The sequence below is a fragment of the Panthera uncia genome, chromosome A2 (assembly GCF_023721935.1).
Source record: "Panthera uncia isolate 11264 chromosome A2, Puncia_PCG_1.0, whole genome shotgun sequence".
NCBI lineage: Eukaryota > Metazoa > Chordata > Mammalia > Carnivora > Felidae > Panthera > Panthera uncia.
The window spans coordinates 153,597-174,666 of NC_064816.1; the positions used below are offsets into that span (position 1 = coordinate 153,597).

The 21,070-nt window shown below is 61.5% G+C and overlaps 1 protein-coding gene across 1 annotated transcript in view; it reads left to right on the forward strand.

The window, feature by feature from the left end:
* The window catches only part of HCN2 (hyperpolarization activated cyclic nucleotide gated potassium and sodium channel 2), a 27,079-nt gene that overhangs the window by 4,811 nt on the left and 1,198 nt on the right, over nucleotides 1–21,070 (forward strand). The window contains exons 4-11 of the mRNA XM_049643176.1: nucleotides 10–425; nucleotides 11,101–11,524; nucleotides 12,048–12,209; nucleotides 12,898–13,116; nucleotides 14,539–14,685; nucleotides 18,254–18,494; nucleotides 18,744–18,908; nucleotides 20,735–21,068. Of these exons, the coding sequence (XP_049499133.1) occupies nucleotides 10–425; nucleotides 11,101–11,524; nucleotides 12,048–12,209; nucleotides 12,898–13,116; nucleotides 14,539–14,685; nucleotides 18,254–18,494; nucleotides 18,744–18,908; nucleotides 20,735–21,068 (2,108 nt within the window). The remainder of the gene's footprint in view (nucleotides 1–9; nucleotides 426–11,100; nucleotides 11,525–12,047; nucleotides 12,210–12,897; nucleotides 13,117–14,538; nucleotides 14,686–18,253; nucleotides 18,495–18,743; nucleotides 18,909–20,734; nucleotides 21,069–21,070) is intronic.

Below are 21,070 nucleotides of genomic sequence, written 5' to 3' on the forward strand. Positions count from 1 at the left end.
ACGGACGAGAGCGGCCCGCGGGCCCGGCTCCGCAGCCGCGACAGCTCGTGCGGCCGCCCGGGCACCCCGGGCGCGGCGAGCACCGCCAAGGGCAGCCCGAACGGCGAGTGCGGGCGCGGCGAGCCGCAGTGCAGCCCCGCGGCACCCGAGGGCCCGGCGCGGGGGTCCAAGGTGTCGTTCTCGTGCCGCGGGGCGGGCGCGGGGCCGGGGCCGGCGGATGAGGCGGGCAGCGAGGAGGCGGGCCCCGCGGGGGAGCCGCGCGGCAGCCAGGCCAGCTTCATGCAGCGGCAGTTCGGCGCGCTCCTGCAGCCCGGCGTCAACAAGTTCTCGCTGCGGATGTTCGGCAGCCAGAAGGCCGTGGAGCGCGAGCAGGAGCGCGTCAAGTCGGCGGGGGCCTGGATCATCCACCCGTACAGCGACTTCAGGTGTGGCCCCGGCGGGCGCCGAGGGGGGCGCCGTCCTTGGAGCACCTCCGGGAGGGCGGGGCTGCGCGCCCCGTGGGTGACCTCGGGGCCCCTCGGTGACCTCGGGCGCGTCCGAGACCCGCCCCGTAATGGCCTGGGCGCGCGAGGCTCCGCCCTGGGGCAGGGGTGGGGGTGGGGGGGCTCTGGGAAGCGCGCGCAGGCTCCAGCGGTGACCCCTGAGCGCCCCCTCCCACGCGCCCTGACATCCCCATCCCTGCGGGATGGGCGCGCGTCATGAGCCGCAGGACCAGGGTCTGAGCGCGGAGGGGCGGAGAGGACGAATAGAGGGGAACGTGGGCGCAGGGGAGGCGGCAGAGCGGAAGGAAGGAGGAAGGAAGGGCGCCCGGGAAGGACGTGCCTGGGAGAGGCCGGCGGAGAAGGGGTTAAGCAAACGTGGCTCGCTCCCAAGGTCTCCACCTGCGCCCCACAGCTCAGGGAGGCGCGTTCCGGTCCGCGGGCCTGGGTATTGCGCGAGGAGAGGGCGCTGAGCGTGCTGGGGTCCCCAGGCTGTGTTCTCTGAGCCGCAGCAGCCGGAGCCACTGGGTGGCGTGCCCATGTGTCAGTGGGTGTGTAGACGTTGTATGTGTTCAGGCGGTTGATAGGTGCAAAGGCTCAGAGCAAGGCCCAGCGCAGGGTCACGGCTGAGTATGTTTGTGGTTCTTGTTCCTGGGTGCGCGCCCTGTGGCCTGCAAGCGTGAAGCGTGCATATCACTGCAGGCTATGTGTGTGATGGGGAGCATGTGACTGCAGGGGGCGTGGGCCGAGCGATCTAGGGGGCAGGCGGGTCCCTAGGGGCGCGCGCGCGCGCGCGCGCGCGCGCGTGTGTATGTGAAGTTAAGTGGCCGTCAGGGAGGTGTGACTTGGCACGCAGAGGGTCTCCACGGGGCCGAATCCCAGGGCGGGCGCGGCTTCAGCACCACGGACAGCAGCCCACAGCGCTCTCGGAACCGCGGGTTTCATGAAGCTCTGGGTCCTGCCGGGAGCCTGAGCCCCTCGCCCCCACCCGGGAACTTGCTCCGCACTTGCTCCCGGACGTCCGGAGCTGGGAAAGGGGGCTGTGGGATTCTCCCCCGTTCTGACCCTTCCGCAGCTCCAGTGCTTGACAGCTGAGGAAACTGAGGCCCCAGGGGCACACAAGTCAGGGACAGAGACTGGGATTCCACCTGCCCACTCTTCAGACCTTCCCTGGGGGGTGAAGACGCCCTTGACCAATGGCTTGAGTTCTGGGAGAAGCCACGGGTGGGGGGACCTGGGGTGTCCGAATGAGGTGCATCTGGATGGTCCTGACCTGCACAGGGGCTCCCCATTCCTTGCAGGTGGTCCAGGCTGGGAGAACTTGGGTCAGTGTTTCTGCTCACGTTCCAGCGACCTGGCCAGCTGGCTGGGAAGGGACATCAGGGACATGGGGGGGGGGAGGGCAGGGGAAGGTGCCTGCAGAAAGTAGCCATTGCCCTGGGTCTTCTCCAGCACGTCTGCCTGCAGCCAACCTCCCCTCCCCCCCACCACCACCTGCCCACTGCCAGCGGTGGGGGACCCTGGGCTTCCTCTTGGCTGCAGAAGGGGCGGCTTACAGCCTGGGGGGAGGGGATGCCAGGGGGAGGAGCTGGGCTTCCCGGTGCTTGTGCCACTTGGAGCATGGTCACCTGTGAGGATCTGGGCAGGCCACGTGGTCTGGGCTGGGCAGATAAGCTGTAAAATAGGGTTGAGCAAGCAGGGGGATGGGGACTAGGGGAGACACTGTCAAATTGAAAACAGGATATTTCCAATCTGGGATGCAGTGGGGCCTCTATAGCCCCCCATGTCTTAGTGGAGGGCTGATTCAGTATGGACACAGGCCCCAAGCTTCCTGAGGCTGCCTGGGCGGCCCAGGTGCCATGGCAGCGCCTTACTAATACTGATTCAGTCATGTCGGCTGTAAAGTGGGAAGGGCACAGAGAAGTTAAGTCACCTGCCCAAAGCTACACGATGAATTGGGGCAAACTGGGGGTTCGCACCTGGGCAGGCTGGTAGCCCAGCCTCTGGCCGCGTCCCATCCAGACCGGGAAGACACGGGAAGGAAAAGGCTTGCTGGAGACTATTCGAGATATTGGGGTACCCGAAGGCGGGCTGCAGATCATTGCTATGCTTCTATGCGTGTGTGAGTTCTTGTAAGACTACTCACGGAGCAAAAGGCGGAGGAGCCTTTCCGGGTCCGCTTTTCCACACTTGCCCCCTTGAAATCTGACCCGACGGTGCCTGCGTCCACACACTGTGCAGGCTTTAAAGTGGAAAGAGATTCTGAGGTGCAGGCTGCCACGCTGGCCCCCACGCCTGCCCGAGACCAGGGTGTCTCCACTTCCCTGAGCTCTCGCCGTTGCCTGCCTGTGAAGCTCTTCCCGTGCGCACCGGCCCGGCCCCCACCCGGCACGGAGAACGGGACGACGGGTGTCCGCTGAACTGGAGCCGCCCTGGCACCGCCTTGTGCGCAAGCCGCCATACACCTTCCAGGGCGTGGGGTGCTTGTGGAGGCCTCGAGGAGGGGGAGCTCTTGACACGTGGGAGTGGACGGAGGAAGGTGTCCGGGAGGGGAGAGCGTCCGGGGGAAAGGCCAGAAGGCAGCCGTCTGCAGAGGGCCCCGGGCTGCCTGCGGCTGGGCTCGCGTCCTCTCTGGGCCTCCCGCCTCGGTTTCCCCAAACGTGAGAGGTGGTGGTGTGAGCAGACGGGGGTGTGTGACTTGCTATGCCATTCCGGCCCCTCCCCCTGCTTCCCTGGAACGACCAGCCTTGGCACACGCTGTCCCCTTCCCCACCCCTGCCCGCACCCCAGCTCTGACCCGTTGCCGCCTTGTCTCACGGACGCGCTGCCGACACACCCCGAAGCGGCCGTTTTCACTTCATGTTGCTGGCCTGCCTGCCCCTCAGCGCCTGCCGCGGGCCTGAGGGCCCGTGAGGTCCCTGTCACGTCTGGGGTCTCAGGTGTCCGCGAGCTCGCTGAGCTCACACAGGCGCTCCGTGCTGCCCATCCCTGGGCTGCGATGGGCCAGCCCAACCCCTTCTGAGGCTGTTTCTCCGCGCGGAAACCGGGCATGTGGGAGGCACCGGGGCCAGGACGGAGAAGCCCGGGGGCCTGTTCCAGAGGGGCTTGCAGGGGGCAGGGGGGGGGGGAGAGGGGGAGCAGGCGGAGAAACAGGTCCAAGGGACAGAGGGAACAGTTTGGGCTTGGGAGGCTTGGTGTTCCTTCTGGGCACCCTGAGGTCCGTGCCCGAATGGGAACAGGTGTCAGAACAGGAGTGCGAGGCAGGGGGGCAGCCACGGGGCCGCTGTGGAGGGCCACAGTCACAGCCGGCACCTCACGGGGTCCCCTCCCCTCCAAAAACATGAGAAAATAAATACAGTTAATTCCTGTTCCTTTCACCTGGAGCAGCACTGGTTCTAGAGGGCAACAGGCCCCACGTGTGTGAAGCTCGTGGGGAACAGTGGGTGGGCAGGGGCACCCCGGCAAGGGTGGCCCCTGTGGGGCCCGGCTGGGACCGACGGAGACGATCATCACTCGTTCTGGGTTGTTTTCCCCCACCGCCTCCTCATGTGGTTGTCACTCTGGTACCTGAGGCAGCCCCGGGGCCCGGGGGCCCGGGCCGGTCTGGAAAGTTTGGGCGAGTGGCTTTCAGCTTGCTCCTGTTTGTAAGTGCCTCTGAGGTCTGATCTGAGTCTCTGCCGCTGCTGACTTTCCTGCAATGGTCCCCAGGTGTCTACCGCTGGGAGGCCCCGTGCGAGGGGAAGAGATGAGTCCGCCCCTTTCCTGCTCCTCAGAGGCATTTAGACAGAGCCGGGACCAGTGGACGCTGACCTGTATCTGCGTCACGTCCTCTGGGGTCCCCGGGGGACCGGGCCGGTGGAGGGGCTGGTCTGAAGAACCGGGTGGGGCTGGAGGCCCCTGTGTCCTACCCCAGATGGCCTGGCGGATCCGGGGGAGATGAGTGTGGGAGCACTGTCTGCAAATCCCCGCATTAACTCACGGGAATAAATCCTGCATCATCCGGGGAGGGGGGGCGGGGGCAGGGGTGAGACAAGGGTTTCCCTGGCTCCAGACCCAGCACGGAGGCACGTGGGGTGGGGACAGGGGACGGATCCACTTCCCCAGGTGAGGGTTGAGGCCCAGGGCCCACCTGGTGGAAGGAAGGAAGCTCCATGATCCACATGAAGGGTGAGAGGCCATCTGTGGCCGAGGTCCCCCTCCTCTCTCCAGCGGACTCCTGCCAGAGTTTGGAATTTCTGGTCCCTGCTTTAAAAACCTCATGTCTCCAACCCCCTTGCCCCAGCATCATGGGGACTGGGCCTCCTCAGACCAGACCCTGCTTCACTTTTCCCCGTCAAGAAGCCGGCCCCAAATCCAGCCACTACAGGCCATTCCGTCTCCCTCCTGCCCCCTTCCTAGCCTCCCCACTGCCGGCATGGGCCTCTCAAGGTACATTTGTCCGTCTTTCCCTCTCACTTACGGCCTCCCAAGGGCCTGCAGAACCCAGCTCCTGCCCTCAGCCATTTCCTTTCGTGCCTACTCTAGCACCAGGACACCTGGCCAGCCTTGAGAGGGGAAACCCCAGTGCAGCCACAGGACCTTTGCACTTGCTGCCTCCTCTGCGTGGGGCACAGGGTCCCCTGAACTCTGTCAAGCAGCTACTTCTCCATTTTCTGCCCGAGTGCCATGCCCTCTGAGAGGCCCTCCCCGCCCACTCTGAAGCATCCCGCTCACTTATCTGTTGGTGTGGAATGTCTGTCTCCCCCACCCAGCCTGGGGCTCTGAGGGAGAGCTGGGTCTGTGTGGTCGCCGACCGTCCTCCCAGCCTGGCACACACCCTGCCCCCACAGCCTGCCCAGGCTCGGGCTCACCCAGGAATCCGCTGATCTTTCCGGGAGGTGTCTTCCTTACCTAATCCCTGACACTCGACTCGGATTTGAAACTCCATAAGGGAGGGCTCCTGCCCGCCCTGGCCCTAATCCCTTCAGATTTGCCTGATTTGTAATTCCTGGACTGCTTCCTGCCAGGTTCTTAGTGCTGGGATCCTGCGGTGGGGTGGGGGGTGGCGGGCTGCCTTGGTTCAACAGCCCTTATCTGGCCTGGAAGTCTCTGCACCCGGGTTCTGTCCCTCAGCACTCGCCGTTCAGGGTGGGGGCCCCAGCCGAAGTCCCGTGCCCCCGTGGGTGCACGCGGGCGCATCTGGGACAGGGCTCCAGGACCTTCTCCCAGCAGCAGGGCACTGGAGCGGAGACGTCCTGGGCCTGGGGGCTGGGGGTCATGGCTGTCGAGCCCCGAGCCCCCTGGGAGGCCCTGCATCGTCCCAGTGTCCCTGGGGCTGAGCCTGTGTCACTCAGCCAACAAGGCCGCTGCCCTCCCGGGGCTGCGCTGGAGACAGAACCGAGGGATCTGGGTGCTCCCACAGAAGCAGGGGCCCCTCTGGGGCCTCAGTGTTATTTGTCAGGGAAGGTTTTTCCTTTTAATGTTTATTTATTTATTTTGAGAGAGAGAGACAGAGAGACCGTGCGAGCAGGGAGGTGCAGAGAGAGAACAAATCCCAAGCAGGCTCCAAGCTGTCAGCCCCATGTGGGGCTCGATCTGACAAACCGTGAGATCATGACCTGAGCCAAAATCAAGAGTCAGACGCTTAGGGGCGCTTGGGTGGCTCAGTCGGTTAAGCGTCTGACTTTGGCTCAGGTCATGATCTCGGGGTTCGTGGGCTCGGGCGCCACGTCAGGCTCTGTGCTGACAGCTCAGTCTGGAGCCTGCTTCGGATTCTGTGACTCCCTCTCTCTCTCTCTCTTCCCTTCCCCCTGCTCATGCTCTCTCTCTCTCAAAAAATAAATAAACATTAACAAATACACATACATATATATATATATATATATATATATATATATATATATATAGTGGGATGCTTAACCGACTGAGCCATGTTAGGGAAGATTTTAAAATATGGGATTTAATTACGGTCATTGAAGGCCCTGGGTAGCTGAAAGCTGACCGTGAGCCAGGCCTCTGCTGGCTGCCTGGGGAGGCCCTTGTAGTCCCTGGGCTCCAGTCCTGCTGGGGTGGCCCAGTGAGGGAGGGCTGCCAGGATTGGGCAGATGAGGCACTGAGGCTCAGAGGAGAATGATTAGTCCCAGGCTGTGCGGCCCAGGAGGGAGGTCAGGGGAGGAGAAGGGGAGGGGCTTAGGGGGAGGACCGGGGTTCCTCTGTCCCCTGACCAGATCCTCTGCCCCAGTCCTTAGGTCCCCCTTGGTGGGTGTGTGCAGGGCCCTCTTCCTCCTCCTGTCCCTTTCCAGGGGACCAGGGGGCTGGTGAGGACAAGGGTCAGGGCCTCGGGCCCCTTTTGGGGCGTCCTGGTTGGAGCAGGTGGGGCACCCTAGTGATGGACCTGGGGATTGGGTCACTCTGCCCCAGAGCTGCTTCAGAGCCCCTGTCCAGTGCTCTGTCCTCTGTGGTCTGACTCCTCATTAGCCCAGGGGACACCATCCAACCTGGGAAGACAGCCTGGATAGAGCGACAGGCCCAGGGATCGCTCCCCAGGGACCAGGGGCCGTGGACAGGGCTCCAGGCCTGCAGGAAGAAGGTTAGCCCTAACCCTAAACAGGCGGGCAGTAGACAGAGGACAGGTCCTGAGGGCACCAGGCCTGGATCTCGGTTCTTTGCCCCCACTCCCTGGCGGGGCCACCTCTCTGGTCTGTCAGTGGGGAAGTGTGATGCTCGCTCCTACCCTCATCCCAGGAACAGAGGGAGAGAATGTCTGTGAAGAGTCACCTGTGAAGCCACCTTGCACTCTGGCCATTTAGATTGTTTCTAGACTCCCCCTGGTGGTTTCTAACCACCCCCCACCCATGGTTTCTAGGTCCTCTGGCCTTCTCAGTTACTTTTTCCCTCGTGCTCTGCTCCAGGCGTGTGCCAGAAGTGGGGGAGGGGGCAGGGCAGGCCTCAGTTCAGAGAGGGTGAGGGGTGGGACTACAGTGGAAGCGCTGGGAGGGAGGGTGGGGGGCAGGGGCAGCAGGCAGGTGGGGCCCCTCATCCCACGCCCCACACCTTGCCTAGATTCAGGCAAAGGAAGGTCCTGAATTTTTAGCAGCCATTCGATTTTGCCCTTAATACCCACCCCCAGGGCACTCAGTCCTTTTAGCTCTCAAGGTCTTCGGGTCTTTGTCCCCATCCCCAGGCCCTCCCATCACAGCCCAGCAGGGGCCTCACGACCACCACCGAGAGGAGGCTCCCGCTGCAGGTGCGGGTGGGACAGGCTCGTGGAGGGCCCTCACAGGCTGCCACTCCCCGGCCCCTTTCTCCCCGATGGAGAGAAGAGTGGGGGTCCCAGGGGCTGTGGGACTGGCGCACGGCCGCACCCACCAACAGCCCAGAGAACTGGGTGTCAGCCCGGGTCTGGCCGCTGCCACCGAGGTGTTAGACGTTGGGTGCCTTCCAGCCTTTGGCTCTCGAAGACTGAGCTACTGTGAACATCTTGGTACAAATTGCTTTTTAATTTTTCTCTCTTCCTCTTGGACAGTTTCCTTGGGATCACTTCCCTGAAGTGGAGGGCCTGGGCCAGCCGCCGGCACACACGGGGCTAACCGCTGCTCCCCGCAGAGCTGCCCAGAAAGGAGCTCCCAAAACACAGAGCTCACTGTGGCCAAGCCAGTCTGCAGCCTTCGGCTTTTCTTCAAGGTTTTTTTTTTTTTTTTTTTTTTTTTTTTTTTTAAGTTTGCTTATTTTGAGAGAACGAGCATAGGTATTTCAGCCAGGGAGGGGCAGAGAGAGAGGAGAGAGAATCTTAAGCAGGCTCCTCGCTGAGCATGGGGCCCAAAGCGGGGCCCAGTCCCAGGACCCCAAGACCATAACCTGAGCCGAAATCAAGAGTTGGATGCTCAACCGACTGAGCCACCCAGGCACCCCTGGGTCTTATGGCTTTTCATTTATTTGTGCTAATTTGGGCGAACGCTGCGGCCCATGGACCCCTCCTCTGCCCCTCCAGCCGGCCAGCCAGCAGGAGGATCCAGGGAGCCGCAGCCTTTAGGGGCCTCTGGGGCCTGTCCCGCCCACAGGTGACAGAGCTTTCTCTAAGTGGATGTGGGGACCCCACCGTGACGGGGAGGGCACTGGGCCCACGGCAGAGCCCTGCACAAACCTGTCTGGGAGAGTGACGACCTGGAGAGAGCTCACAGGGCTGACGCGATCCAGGGGTGGGGGTCTCTCTCTGCAGTATTCAGTAAGAGCAATTTAAAATAAGCGACTTTGTTCAAAATTCGAGACTCTCCTTTACCTGGATCTAGACAGGATGTGTGGACCCAGACCCCAGATCTGGGGCACCCGCTCATCACGGAGACCCCCAACCCATAGCCTCAGAGTTCTTTTTTTCTTTTATGTAACATAAAATTTGGCATTTAGTCATTTAAAAGTATACAATTGAATGGCATTAAGTACATTCACAATGTTGTGCAGCCATCACCACCATCCATATCCAGAACTTTCTCATCTTCCCTAAAACTCCCCAACCCCCACGAGCCCCCCTTCTGTCCGTGGATGAGCCTGTTCTGGATGTTTCACACACGCGGACTCACACCCCACGTGGTCTGTTGTGTCGGGTTCCCTCCCTGAGCCTCGCACGTTCAGAGTCCGTCCGCGGGCGGGGGGCGGGGGGACGCCTCGCTCCTGTTCGCGGCCGAGGGATGTGCGCGTGCGCGGGGAACACGGTCGTCCGTGGACGTGCGCGTGCGCGGTGGACACGCTCATCCGTGGATGTGCGCCTGCGTGGTGGATGCACCTGAGGGGCGTGCGCGTGAGCGGTGGCCACGTTGTGTGAATCTGCTCCCCCGCCGAAGTTTCCACCTTTGGCTTTTGTGAAGCCTGTTCCTGTGAACACGCATGCGCAGTTATCCTTAGGTGCCTGTTTTCAGTTCATGGGGTTCACACCTAGGAGTGGAATTGATGGGTAAGACCATGATTCTATTTTTTTTTTTTTAAGTTTTGTTTTTATTTATTTATTTATTTATTTATTTATTTATTTATTTTTGAGACAGAGAGAGACAGAGCATGAACGGGGGAGGGTCAGAGAGAGGGAGACACAGAATCTGAAACAGGCTCCAGGCTCTGAGCGGTCAGCACAGAACCCGACGCGGGGCTCGAACTCACGGACCGCGAGATCATGACCTGAGCCGAAGTCGGAGCTTAACCGACTGAGCCACCCAGGCGCCCCAATTCTATTTTTTTTTTAAGCTTATTTATTTATTTTGAGAGACAGAGCGAGAGCAGGGGTGAGGGGTGGGGCGGGGAACAGAGAGAGAGTCCCAGGCAGGCTCCTCGATGTTAGTGCAGACCCTGACTAGGGGCTCGGTCTCATGAGCCATAAGATCACGACCTGAGCCAAAAGCAAGAGTCAGACACTCAACCGACTGAGCCACCCAGGCGCCCCGCTACTGTCTGGACTTTTGAGGACCTAACAGAACAGTTTTTCCTTGGAGTCGTTTTGATTTGCATTTTCTCGATCGGTGCTGTGCTGGGCATCTGTCCACGTGGCCCTTCTGAATCTGTATGTCCTCATGCTTTGTTCAGAACACCAAGCCCAGCCACCAGCAGATGTCCCTTGAGTGGACAGGCCTTTCCCTGTACGTGCTTCCCAGGTGGAGTGTGGAATCGGCCTCAGGGACTTGAGAGTGGAATCCGCCAGTCAGCACTTTTTCAGGAGAATTTGTCACATGAAATGCCCTCTCTCAGCCTCTCCCAGCCACCCACCTCCAGCCTGGGGGGCCTAGGCCTCTTTCCCCCTGCCTCCCGCCCCCCAGGGTGCTGCCTGAGATGGAAGTTGGGCCAGGAACCCCTTCTGGTGCCTCACTTGATGCCCTGCTACTCAGGACAGTGTGTGCCCTGCATGCCCCGCCCCCATCCCGCACCCCAGACCCTGTCGTCCCCCACTGTGCCTGCCCCCCCCTGCATGCCCACCCCCCCCTCCCCCCAAACCCCCCCCCTCCCTGCCCCCCCAGCTCCTCCTTGCTTGTCTCCCCTTTTCTTTCTCATACGGAATAGTTTTTTGGACACTGACCCTGTGTCTTGCACATTGAACTTTTTTGGTCATGGGAAAGTTTTAACCAATTTGGGGGGCACCTCTTGGGCTCTGCCAGGTCTCCTGCCTTTTTTTTTTTTTTTTAATTAAAAAAATATTTATTTTTGAGAGAGAGAGCACGCAAGCAGGGGAGGGGCAGAGAGAGAGGGAGACACAGAATCCCAAGCAGGCTCCAGGCTCTGAGCTGTCAGCACACAAATTGATGGGGGGCCTGAACTCACCAACAGGGAGATGGTGACCTAAGCCCAAGTGGGAAGCTCCACCAGCTGAGCCACTCACGCGCCCCTCTCCAGTTTCTTTAAGGAGGGAAGGTCGAGGGCCGGCTAGAGGAACCCAGGCTGTGGGGCCCCGCGGGCAGTGGGGGTCATCAGGGGGTGGGAGGGCTTCCTGGAGTTGGGGGACACACTGTGATTCGAGGCCCAAGTCTTAGCTTGGAGGAGGCGAGATCCGGGCTGGCCCTCGAGGGCGTGTGTGTGCTCGCCCGCGGCGGTGGGGACAGCGTGCCCCGCAGCTGCGTGCCGCGTGGGCCAAGGCCTGGCGGCGTGACGGCCCACGCTTCGCCCCCAGGTTCTACTGGGACTTCACCATGTTGCTCTTCATGGTGGGAAACCTCATCATCATACCTGTGGGCATCACGTTCTTCAAGGATGAGACCACCGCCCCGTGGATCGTGTTCAACGTGGTCTCGGACACGTTCTTCCTCATGGACCTGGTGCTGAACTTCCGCACGGGCATCGTGATCGAGGACAACACGGAGATCATCCTGGACCCTGAGAAGATCAAGAAGAAGTACCTGCGCACGTGGTTCGTGGTGGACTTCGTGTCTTCCATCCCCGTGGACTACATCTTCCTCATCGTGGAGAAGGGCATCGACTCCGAGGTCTACAAGACGGCGCGCGCGCTGCGCATCGTGCGCTTCACCAAGATCCTCAGCCTCCTGCGGCTGCTGCGGCTGTCGCGCCTCATCCGCTACATCCACCAGTGGGAGGAGGTGAGCGCCGGGCCCGCGGGCAGGTGCTGCGGGCAGGGGAGGCTCGGGGAGGGGCTGCGAGGGGCAGGGTCATGGGGGCCGCAGGCCGGGCCCTCCACGCATTCGCGCCCCCCCCCACTTCATTCTGCCCTGTAAAAGGGGGATCTCGCCCCCCGCCCCCACTGGCGGCAGCGAAAACAGGCCCAGAGGAGCGAGGTCACGCCCCCTCTGGCCCGAGTGAGCCGCTTCTGGACTGTCCTCCAGCCCGCTGCCGGCAATATCGCCCCCAGTTTCTGGGGCCGCGGCAAGGCTCCGGGGGGGGGGGCAGCGGGTGGGGACGGGGTGGGAGGGGACCCGGGCCACGCGCTCTCGTCAACCCGGAGGGCAACGGGCTGGGGGCTGGGGTTAGAGCTTGCGGTGAGGCGGGGACGCCCGTCGCGGGTCTCAGGGGCTGGGGGTCCGGGCCCGGGGGCGTCTTCCTCCTACTGCGCTGGTGGGTGAGAAGCGGCGGGCGGGGGACCCTCACGCCGCGCCCCGCCCGCAGATCTTCCACATGACCTATGACCTGGCGAGCGCCGTGATGCGCATCTGCAACCTCATCAGCATGATGCTGCTGCTGTGTCACTGGGACGGCTGCCTGCAGTTCCTGGTGCCCATGCTGCAGGACTTCCCGCGGAACTGCTGGGTCTCCATCAACGGCATGGTGGTGAGCGCCCGGCCCACCGTGGCGTGCAGTCCCCGGACCCCGCCCACCCCAGTGCCGGCCTCGGGTGTGCACAGTCCCCGCCCACCCCAGTGCCCGCCTCGGGTGTGCACAGTCCCCGCCCACCCCAGCGCCCGCCTCGGGTGTGCACAGTCCCCGGAGCCCACACGGTGCCTGCCTCGGGTACATGCAGTCCCCAGAACCCGCTCCCCCCAGTGCCCGCCTCTGTGGCGTGCAGTTCCAGAACTGCACCCACCCCCCACCCCCCCCCCCCCCCCCCCCCCCGCAGTGACCGCCTGGGTGCTCTGGTGACTTTGAGACCTTCAGACCCCAACCGCTGAGAGGCGGCCTGTTGACCAGAGTGCCTAGGACAGCTTCTGGCACCACAGATAATGTCACCAACGTTTCCTCTGTGTCCACTGTTTACTTACATACACTATGTGCAAGAGGGCTTGTGGTACCCTAACCCTGAAGCAGGGAAGCAGTATCTTGGGCCGGAAGAGGTAAGAACCCACCGAGGGAGGGCGCAGGCACCTGTGAGGATTCCCGGCTGAGACGCTGACCACTAACAAGGGCGAGTCTCGGGGCCAGACGTGGGCCCAGATGGCAGGATGGGCGGGTGGGGCCCCTGAGGTCAAGGGACTCCCTGGGGTGGCGACCGCAGGCCCACCTGCCCCTCGTGGCTTTGCAGAACCACTCGTGGAGCGAGCTCTACTCCTTCGCGCTCTTCAAGGCCATGAGCCACATGCTGTGCATCGGGTACGGGCGGCAGGCCCCCGAGAGCATGACCGACATCTGGCTGACCATGCTGAGCATGATCGTGGGCGCCACGTGCTACGCCATGTTCATCGGCCACGCCACCGCCCTCATCCAGTCGCTGGACTCCTCTCGGCGCCAGTACCAGGAGAAGGTCTGAGGGCGGGCAGAGTCTGGAGGTCTGGGGGGCCCACCCTGCTGTCCCCCGGCTCCCTGTGTTGTGCCTAGGACAGGGGCCAGCAGGGAATGTGGGGGCTGAGGACCCTAGAGGGGTCCGTGGCTGCGATTAGGAAGCATTAGAAGGTCCCCAGGACAGTGAGGAAGCTCGGGGCCCTTTAGGAGGAGGGCAGTCGGGAGCCTGGGTGGGAGACATGGTGGGAAGGGTTGAGGGGGACGCAAGCTGAAGATAGGGTGGGAGCTGCGGTGGGAGGGGGGAGGTCCCAACGGAGCAAGGCCAGTCCACGGCGCATCAGGGAGCCCCTGGGGGCTGCCTAGGAGGCGGGGCTCACCCCAGGGGTCTCTGGGCCAGCGTGGGCGAGGCCAGAGCAGGGAAGCACAGAGAGGAGTCCAGGAATCCTGGGGTCGCTTGAGGACGTGCTGGGTGACTGAACCCACGGAGGAGGCCCCTGGGGGAGCAAAAGGATGTCTGGCCCCTCGGACCTGGCCTCTGGGCGGGGGCAGCCCCCCTCTGGGGGGGTGGCGCCAGGGCCCCCAGAGGGGGGCAGGCGGGGCCAAGGGGAGTGGGCAGAGGCCCCGTGTGCTGGCCCTTTCTCGAGTTCTGCCTCGAGCTCCACCCTGCCTCAGTGTCCCCCTTCAATGCCGAGGTGTGCTCGGCTCTCCGGGACACAGCCCCGTCCGTCCTGCACTGCTGCCTGGTGGCCGGTCCTGGCTGGGCAGCTGCGAGCGCCCCCCCCCAGCCCCACAGCAGCGCCGGCTGGGTCGCCCGGGTCAGCTGGGCCTGGTGCCAGGCGCCCCGGCTGTCCGGAAGCCACGGGTCTCACACCCAAACATGAGCTGGTGCTGCCACCCGCCTGGCATCACGGGTTCCGCTGAGCTCAGGGCAGCTGTGTCCGGGTGGAGCCGGGGCGGAAACGGGGCTGGGGGCACCCTGGGAGCACCATCCTGGGGACAGCAGGGCCTGGCACCCGTCTAGTGCCCACAGCCCCGCCCTGCTCAGGAGGGGCTGAGCCGGTGGTTTCTGGAAAGCTCTCTGGGGAGGGGAGGCAGGGCCACTGACCGATGCGGGAGCCTCTGGGATGGGCTCCGGCATCCTGGGGGACCTGGGGAGTCTGGGCCAGCCCACTGTGAGGGCCTAGAGCCAAGCTGTCCCCCCACTTCTCGGCGGGGGGGGTTCCCAGATCGAATCCAGGACACAAAGAGTAACTTACCTTCGTGTAAGCATGTGCCAAATATCGCACGGGTACCGTTAAATATTTTTGCTGTTTATTCGAAATTCAGATTTAACTGGGCACCTCGTGTTGCCGTTGTTGAAGCTGGCAGGCATGTCTGGGCTGCAGCAGGGGCCCCCGGAGGTGGCAGCCGCTGACCCGGGTCCCCCCTCCCCCCACTTACACAGTACAAGCAGGTGGAGCAGTACATGTCCTTCCACAAGCTGCCCGCCGACTTCCGCCAGAAGATCCATGACTACTACGAGCACCGCTACCAGGGCAAGATGTTCGACGAGGACAGCATCCTGGGAGAGCTCAACGGGCCTCTGCGGGAGGTGAGGCGGGGCCACGGGGCTGTCCCTGCTGCCAGGCCCCCCGTCCTGGGGTTGAGCGGGGCGGGGGGGGGGGGGGCTGGCCCGGCTGCAGCTAGACGTGTCCTCAGGCTCTGACCCTCAGCAGGTGCCCCTCTGTGAGTCTCCACGTGCTGCACCCCCACGATGCCCCTCGGCGCCCCAGACCCCGCTTCTGCAGGAGTCCTGGGTCCCCCACAGCCACTGCCCGATTCCCCTTACCCTGTCTGGGGTCCGAGCTGGACAGAGGGGAGGCGGCCTGGAGCTGGCGAGCCCAGGGTGGTGGTCGGGCTTTGCTAAGCACAGGAGCCCTGCCGAGCACCAGCTTTGGGCGCCGGCTCTGCCGGGACAGCCTGTGTGACCTCTGGCGAAGTTCTGGGGCAGCTGTAATCAGTTCCCGCCAGCCGGGCGGCTTCACACCCCAGAGATGTGTTCTTTCACATTCTGGAGCCTAGAAATCCGAGATCCAGGTGTGGTGTGGTGGGGCCACGCCCTCTCCAGAGGCTCCGGGAGGGGGGTCCTTCCTGCCTCTCCCGGCTCCTGGTGGGAGTCCTCGGTGTCCCTCGGCTTGTGGACACCTCTCCCCGATCTCTGCCTCTGCCGTTACATGGCCTCCTTCCCTGTGTCCCCCCTCCTCTCTCTCTCTTTTTTTTAATGTTTATTTATTTATTTATTTATTTTTGAAAAATTTTTTTAACGTTTATTTATTTTTTGAGACAGAGAGAGACAAAGCATGAATGGGGGAGGGTCAGAGAGAGGAAGACACAGAATCTGAAACAGGCTCCAGGCTCCGAGCTGTCAGCACGGAGCCCGACGCAGGGCTGGAACCCACGGACCGCGAGATCATGACCTGAGCAGAAGTCGGCCGCTCAACCGACTGAGCCACCCAGGCGCCCCTAATGTTTATTTTTGAGAGAGAGTGTGAGCAGGGGCGGGGCAGAGAGGGGGACAGAGGATCTGAAGCGGGCTCTGCGCTGACAGCAAGAGAGCCCATGTGGGGCTCGAACCCACAAACCATGAGATCAAGAGTCGCATGCTCTACCCACTGAGCCAGCCAGGCGCCCCACAACGCAGTAGCTCTTAGTGTACTTAGAATCGTGCGGCATTACCCCCGTCTAACCCACAGCACCCTTGAACCCCAGGACACCGCTGGCGGCTAGTTGTCACTCCCCATGCCGCCCCCCAGCTCCTGGCAAGCCGTGTTTGATCACTATTTGCTCACACGGTTCCAAGGTCACATTTACAGAAACACGTATGTCCAGACAATCTCTGGCTCCTGTCCTGACTTCCTCCTGCCACATCTCCCATTTCCTTCTTCGATGCAAAACCAAGTTGTGGCCACCGCTCTCAGCTGCCTTCACTGGACCCTTCCAGCTGTGGGGGCCTCCAGGCACCGAGGCCCCAGGGTCCGCCCTCCTCTTTCCCCTGAGCTTCTGGCATGCACCTCTGGAGTTTTGCTCATGTATTTGGGACGGGGCTGAGGGGTGAGGGGAGGGTCCAGTCCCTCTGGGCAGCCAGCAGCGCTGTGAGGCACCCAGCCCCAAATGCACACGTGAGAGGGGCGTCTGGGCTCTTTATGTGATGAAAGGCTGTTTTGTGTTTCTCCTTCTGTGAACCGGCCATAGGTTGCGTTTGTATCTCTACAGAATTGTTTTTATCCTTTTGTCATCTTACAAATCCTTTATGTGTGGAGGACTTCATGTGATGCAAATCTGCACCCCAATGGCTTTTAACTTTGCTTATTGAGTGTGTGTGCATCTGTGTGTGTGTTTTGCCACGCGGGATTTTCATGCTCTATGAGTGCTTGCTGTACACAGCAGGTGTTAAATGTGTGCCTGCTGCACAGAGTGGGTGTGCAGTGGTCAGTGTCTATCTTCTGTACACAGCAGGCGCTCTGTGTGCTTCCTCCTGACACTAGGTACTCAGTACCTAATCGCTGCACAGAGTAGGTGTTGAATACCTACTCTCTGTATACAGTAGGTGCACAGTACATGCTTGCTGTGCCACCCAACTGTGGGGGTTCACCCACACTTCCTTATAGCACTTGTGTCGTTTTGCTTGTTGGGCTCATCCTGGACTATCCTGTGGGGACGGGATGCGGGTTCACCTTCTGCTCTCGGGCTGAGACGTCTGGTTTGGCCTCGGAAGTTGTGGGGCAACCCTCAACTCGCTGCGTCGTGCTTGGGCGCGTTTCTGGCCTCCCGGTGTATCCCGCCGGCCCGCCTGCTCTGTGTGCCAAGCCCACACGGAGTCTGGAGGCCGCACAGCGTGTTTCAGTGTGTTGGGGGGTCAGTCGCCCCTTCTGCTCTTCGGCACGAGCAGGCTTCCCTGCGATTTTTGCTCATTTGTTCTGAACGGCCTTGCGTAGCTTCAGTAATTAACAAGCAAACCTGACGGTGTTTTCTTTGGGAGCACGTTACATGTGTGAATGAATAGGGAGAACGGTCGTCTTTCGTCCTCCTGACGGTGACGAGCTCTGCCTAATGACTGTGTTCAGCCTCCCACCGTGCCTTTCGGGGGTCTCTCCGAGTTCCCCTCATACAGGTCTGGACATTTCTTAACCTCGTGCCGTGCTGTTTTACTTTGCTCTCTGTGGTGGTGTAAACGGTGTCTTCCCATGTGCTGTGTCTTCTTCCGAGTGGTTTTTGTTTGTATACGTAAAAGCTATTGAGTTTACTTTTAAGGTTAAGCTTCCCTTTTTATTGAAATGTATCTTACAGAAAAAGTGCCCACGTCGCGAGGGCACGCTGGACGGATGAGAGCGAGACCCTCGTGTACCCACTGCTTGGATTGAATGTGGAACATTTCCACCCCTCTCAGAGGTTCCTTGCCAGGGGTGACCATCACCCTGGTCTCTGCCACCACTGATTCATTTTACAGCTCTTGGGTTTTTATGTTGATTTTTCTAATCGCTTGCTATTTTGACTCTTAATGTTGTAGTTGTACATGGGGTCTTTTGGATCTTCCAGGTCCGTCATATTAAAGGAGATAGTAAAGAGATTTAGTGTCACTGTTTCTTTCCCAGTTCTCATGTCTCCGGTTGCCTTTTTCTTGTCTAATTGCACGGGCCAGCATTGCTAATACAATGTTAAATGTTAAATGGCAGGGTATCACTGCACATTTTTTTCTTGCTCTTGCCCCTGGCGGCAAAACCCTTCAATGTCTGCCCTGTAAGTAAGACGCCGGCTTTCAGCCCGAGTATTTGAAACTCCTCCCATGGGGCGCCTGGGTGGCTCAGTCGGTTAAGCGTCCAACTTCAACTCAGGTCACGATCTCGCGGTCCGTGGGTTCGAGCCCCGTGTCGGGCTCTGGGCTGATGGCTCAGAGCCTGGAGCCTGCTTCGGATTCTGTGTCTCCCTCTCTCTCTCTGCCCCTCCCCCGTTCATGCTCTGTCTCTCTCTGTCTCAGAAATAAATAAACGTTAAAAAAAAAAATTAAAACTCCTTTCATAGATGAAGAAACTGCGGGTCTGCAGGAGAGGCAGCCCCTGAGGGAGGGCGAGATGGGAACAAAAACCTGCGCCCGTGTCACCCCCTGCTTCCTGCCCCTACAGGAGATCGTCAACTTCAACTGCCGGAAGCTGGTGGCCTCAATGCCACTGTTTGCCAACGCCGACCCCAACTTTGTCACGGCCATGCTGACCAAACTCAAATTCGAGGTCTTCCAGCCCGGTGACTACATCATCCGAGAAGGCACCATCGGCAAGAAGATGTACTTCATCCAGCACGGTGTGGTCAGCGTGCTCACCAAGGGCAACAAGGAGATGAAGCTCTCCGATGGCTCCTATTTTGGGGGTGAGCAGGGGACCAGGGGCTGGTGAGAGCTGGACCCCCTTCCTGGGGGTGGGGCAGGCGGGGAGCCTGCAGGGGTGATGCCGTGGGCGTCAGGAAGGACCTGCGGAAGGGCCCTACTAGCAGAGGGGAGGAGGCGGGACTGAGCCCGGCGGCTGTGCGACCGGGGCGGGGGGGGGGGGGGGGGCTGAATGGGGGCCGGCAGGTGTGGCCCGGAAGCTGAGGTCGTCTCCCTCCGCCGCGCGCGCGCAGAGATCTGCCTGCTGACGCGGGGCCGGCGCACGGCCAGCGTGCGCGCCGACACCTACTGCCGCCTCTACTCGCTGAGCGTGGACCACTTCAACGAGGTGCTGGAGGAGTACCCCATGATGCGGCGGGCCTTCGAGACTGTCGCCATCGACCGCCTGGACCGCATCGGTGAGGGGGCTGCTCGGGGCGGGGCGGGGCGGCGGGGCATCCGGCCGAGATAAGGTGGTGTGTCCCAGCTGACCGCAAGTCCCCTTGTAGTCCCCAGACCAGACTCTCTGACCTGCTTTGTCCCTTGGCCAAACATAGTCCTGGTTCCCCAGGAAAGAGCAAGTGCAGAGTGCTTCCAGTTGTGCAGAACTTCTGCTCACTTGGCAGAGATTTGTGTGGCACCTGCGGCGTGCCAGGGGGTGTGGACGCTGGACCAAGAGGCTGGCTCGGAGGCCACCCTCGGGCTTATGTCACAGAGGAGGGGGTGGGGGTGGCAGGGCTTCTGCGCCATGCTGAGTAGAGGCCAGGCTGAGTAGCTGTTGCCAGGTAGAAAGGGACAAAGTACGTTCTAGGAGTGAACACAGCATGTGCAAAGAAAGGCCTGGGAGGGGGGAAGGAGGCCTGGAGCCCAGGGAGCTGGAGAAGCTGGGAGGTCGAGGAGGCAGGCAGGGACCAGGTACACGGGACCTACTGGGCTGCGGATGAGAGTTTGGACTGGGAGCAGTAGGGAGCCATGGATGATTCCGGGCAGGGGAGGGTAGCATACAGGAGAGAGACGGCGGCCTGGCCTCGGGTGTAGGGAGAGCCGGTGGGTAACCTCGGCGACGGTCGCGAGGTGGGGCCCTCAGCACTTGCTGCTGACTAGACACGCGAGTCAGAGAGGTGGTGGCCCCCGGTGCTGTTTTTGGAAGTGAAGACAAGTGGGAAAGGACTGGTGGAATGCAGCGGCGTTAGAGGAAAGACTTCCGCATCCAGAAAGCATTCAATTCGTGTTTGCATACAACAGGCACTCACCAACGTGCTCTATACATAGGTGCTCAGCATATCCGTGAGTGGCAGGCGCTTAGAGGGGTTTGCGATACACAGTAGGCTCTCGACATACGCTTGCTCCATATGGTGCGCACTTAGCACCCGGGCTGCGTGCAGGCGAGTGTTCTAGGTGTGTTGCTGTATACTGCAGGTACTCAATACACGCATCCCTGTACGTAGGAGGTACATTGCATGCTCGCTACGGTGTCTCATACCTGCTTTGTGTACACAGCAGGCACTTTAAGTGCTTGCTGTACACTGTGGGTGTGCAATACGTGTCTCCTGTATGCAAGAAGTTCCCCGGGCATGCTGGAGGCATACAGCAGGTGTCTCATGCCTGCTTTGCCTATGCAGTAGGTGCCCTAATGTGCTTGCTACACACAAGTACTCGATTCATACTGTATACAGTAGGTACTCCATACCTGCCTGTTACATACAGCAGCAGGCCATGCGTGCTTATTGTACACAGTAGGTGCTCCGTTTTGCTGGCTACACTACACACAGAAGACACTTGGTACCTATTTGCTGTAGGCAGGAGGGGCTCCATGCACGCTTGCTGTGTAGAGAGTGCTTACTTGTACCGAACGGTTTCTTGACGAGCGTGTGCCAGCTATATGTCGTAGGTGTCCAACACCTGCCCGCTGCTCTACGCTGCACGCTCTCCGTGCGCTTGCTCTATACAGCAGGTGCTCCATACATGCTTGTCGTGCACAGCGGGCGCTCAGATTCTGGCCTAAGATGTGCAAAAGGTGCTCGGTGCGTGTCAGCTACAGCAGGTAGGTAGGTACGAGCGGGGGCGTGGCGCACACTGGCCGAGCCGAGTAGGCGCTGACAGCCTGACGCAGTGCACGCAACGGTGTGCGCCCTGGATGGACAGAACAGGTGCCCAGTACCTGCGGACCCACTGCGGGAGGCGCGCCGCGCGGATGCACACGCCCCAGGGCTGCAGCCCGCTGACGCCCCTGCCCCGCCCCCAGGCAAGAAGAACTCCATCCTGCTGCACAAGGTACAGCACGATCTCAACTCGGGCGTGTTCAACAACCAGGAGAACGCCATCATCCAGGAGATCGTCAAATACGACCGCGAGATGGTGCAGCAGGCAGAGCTGGGCCAGCGCGTGGGCCTCTTCCCGCCGCCGCCGCCGCCGCAGGTCACCTCGGCCATCGCCACGCTGCAGCAGGCCGTGGCCATGAGCTTCTGCCCGCAGGTGGCGCGCCCGCTCGTGGGGCCGCTGGCCCTTGGCTCGCCACGCCTCGTGCGCCGCCCGCCCCCGGGGCCCGGGCCCGCGCCCTCTGCCGCCGCCGCCGCCTCGC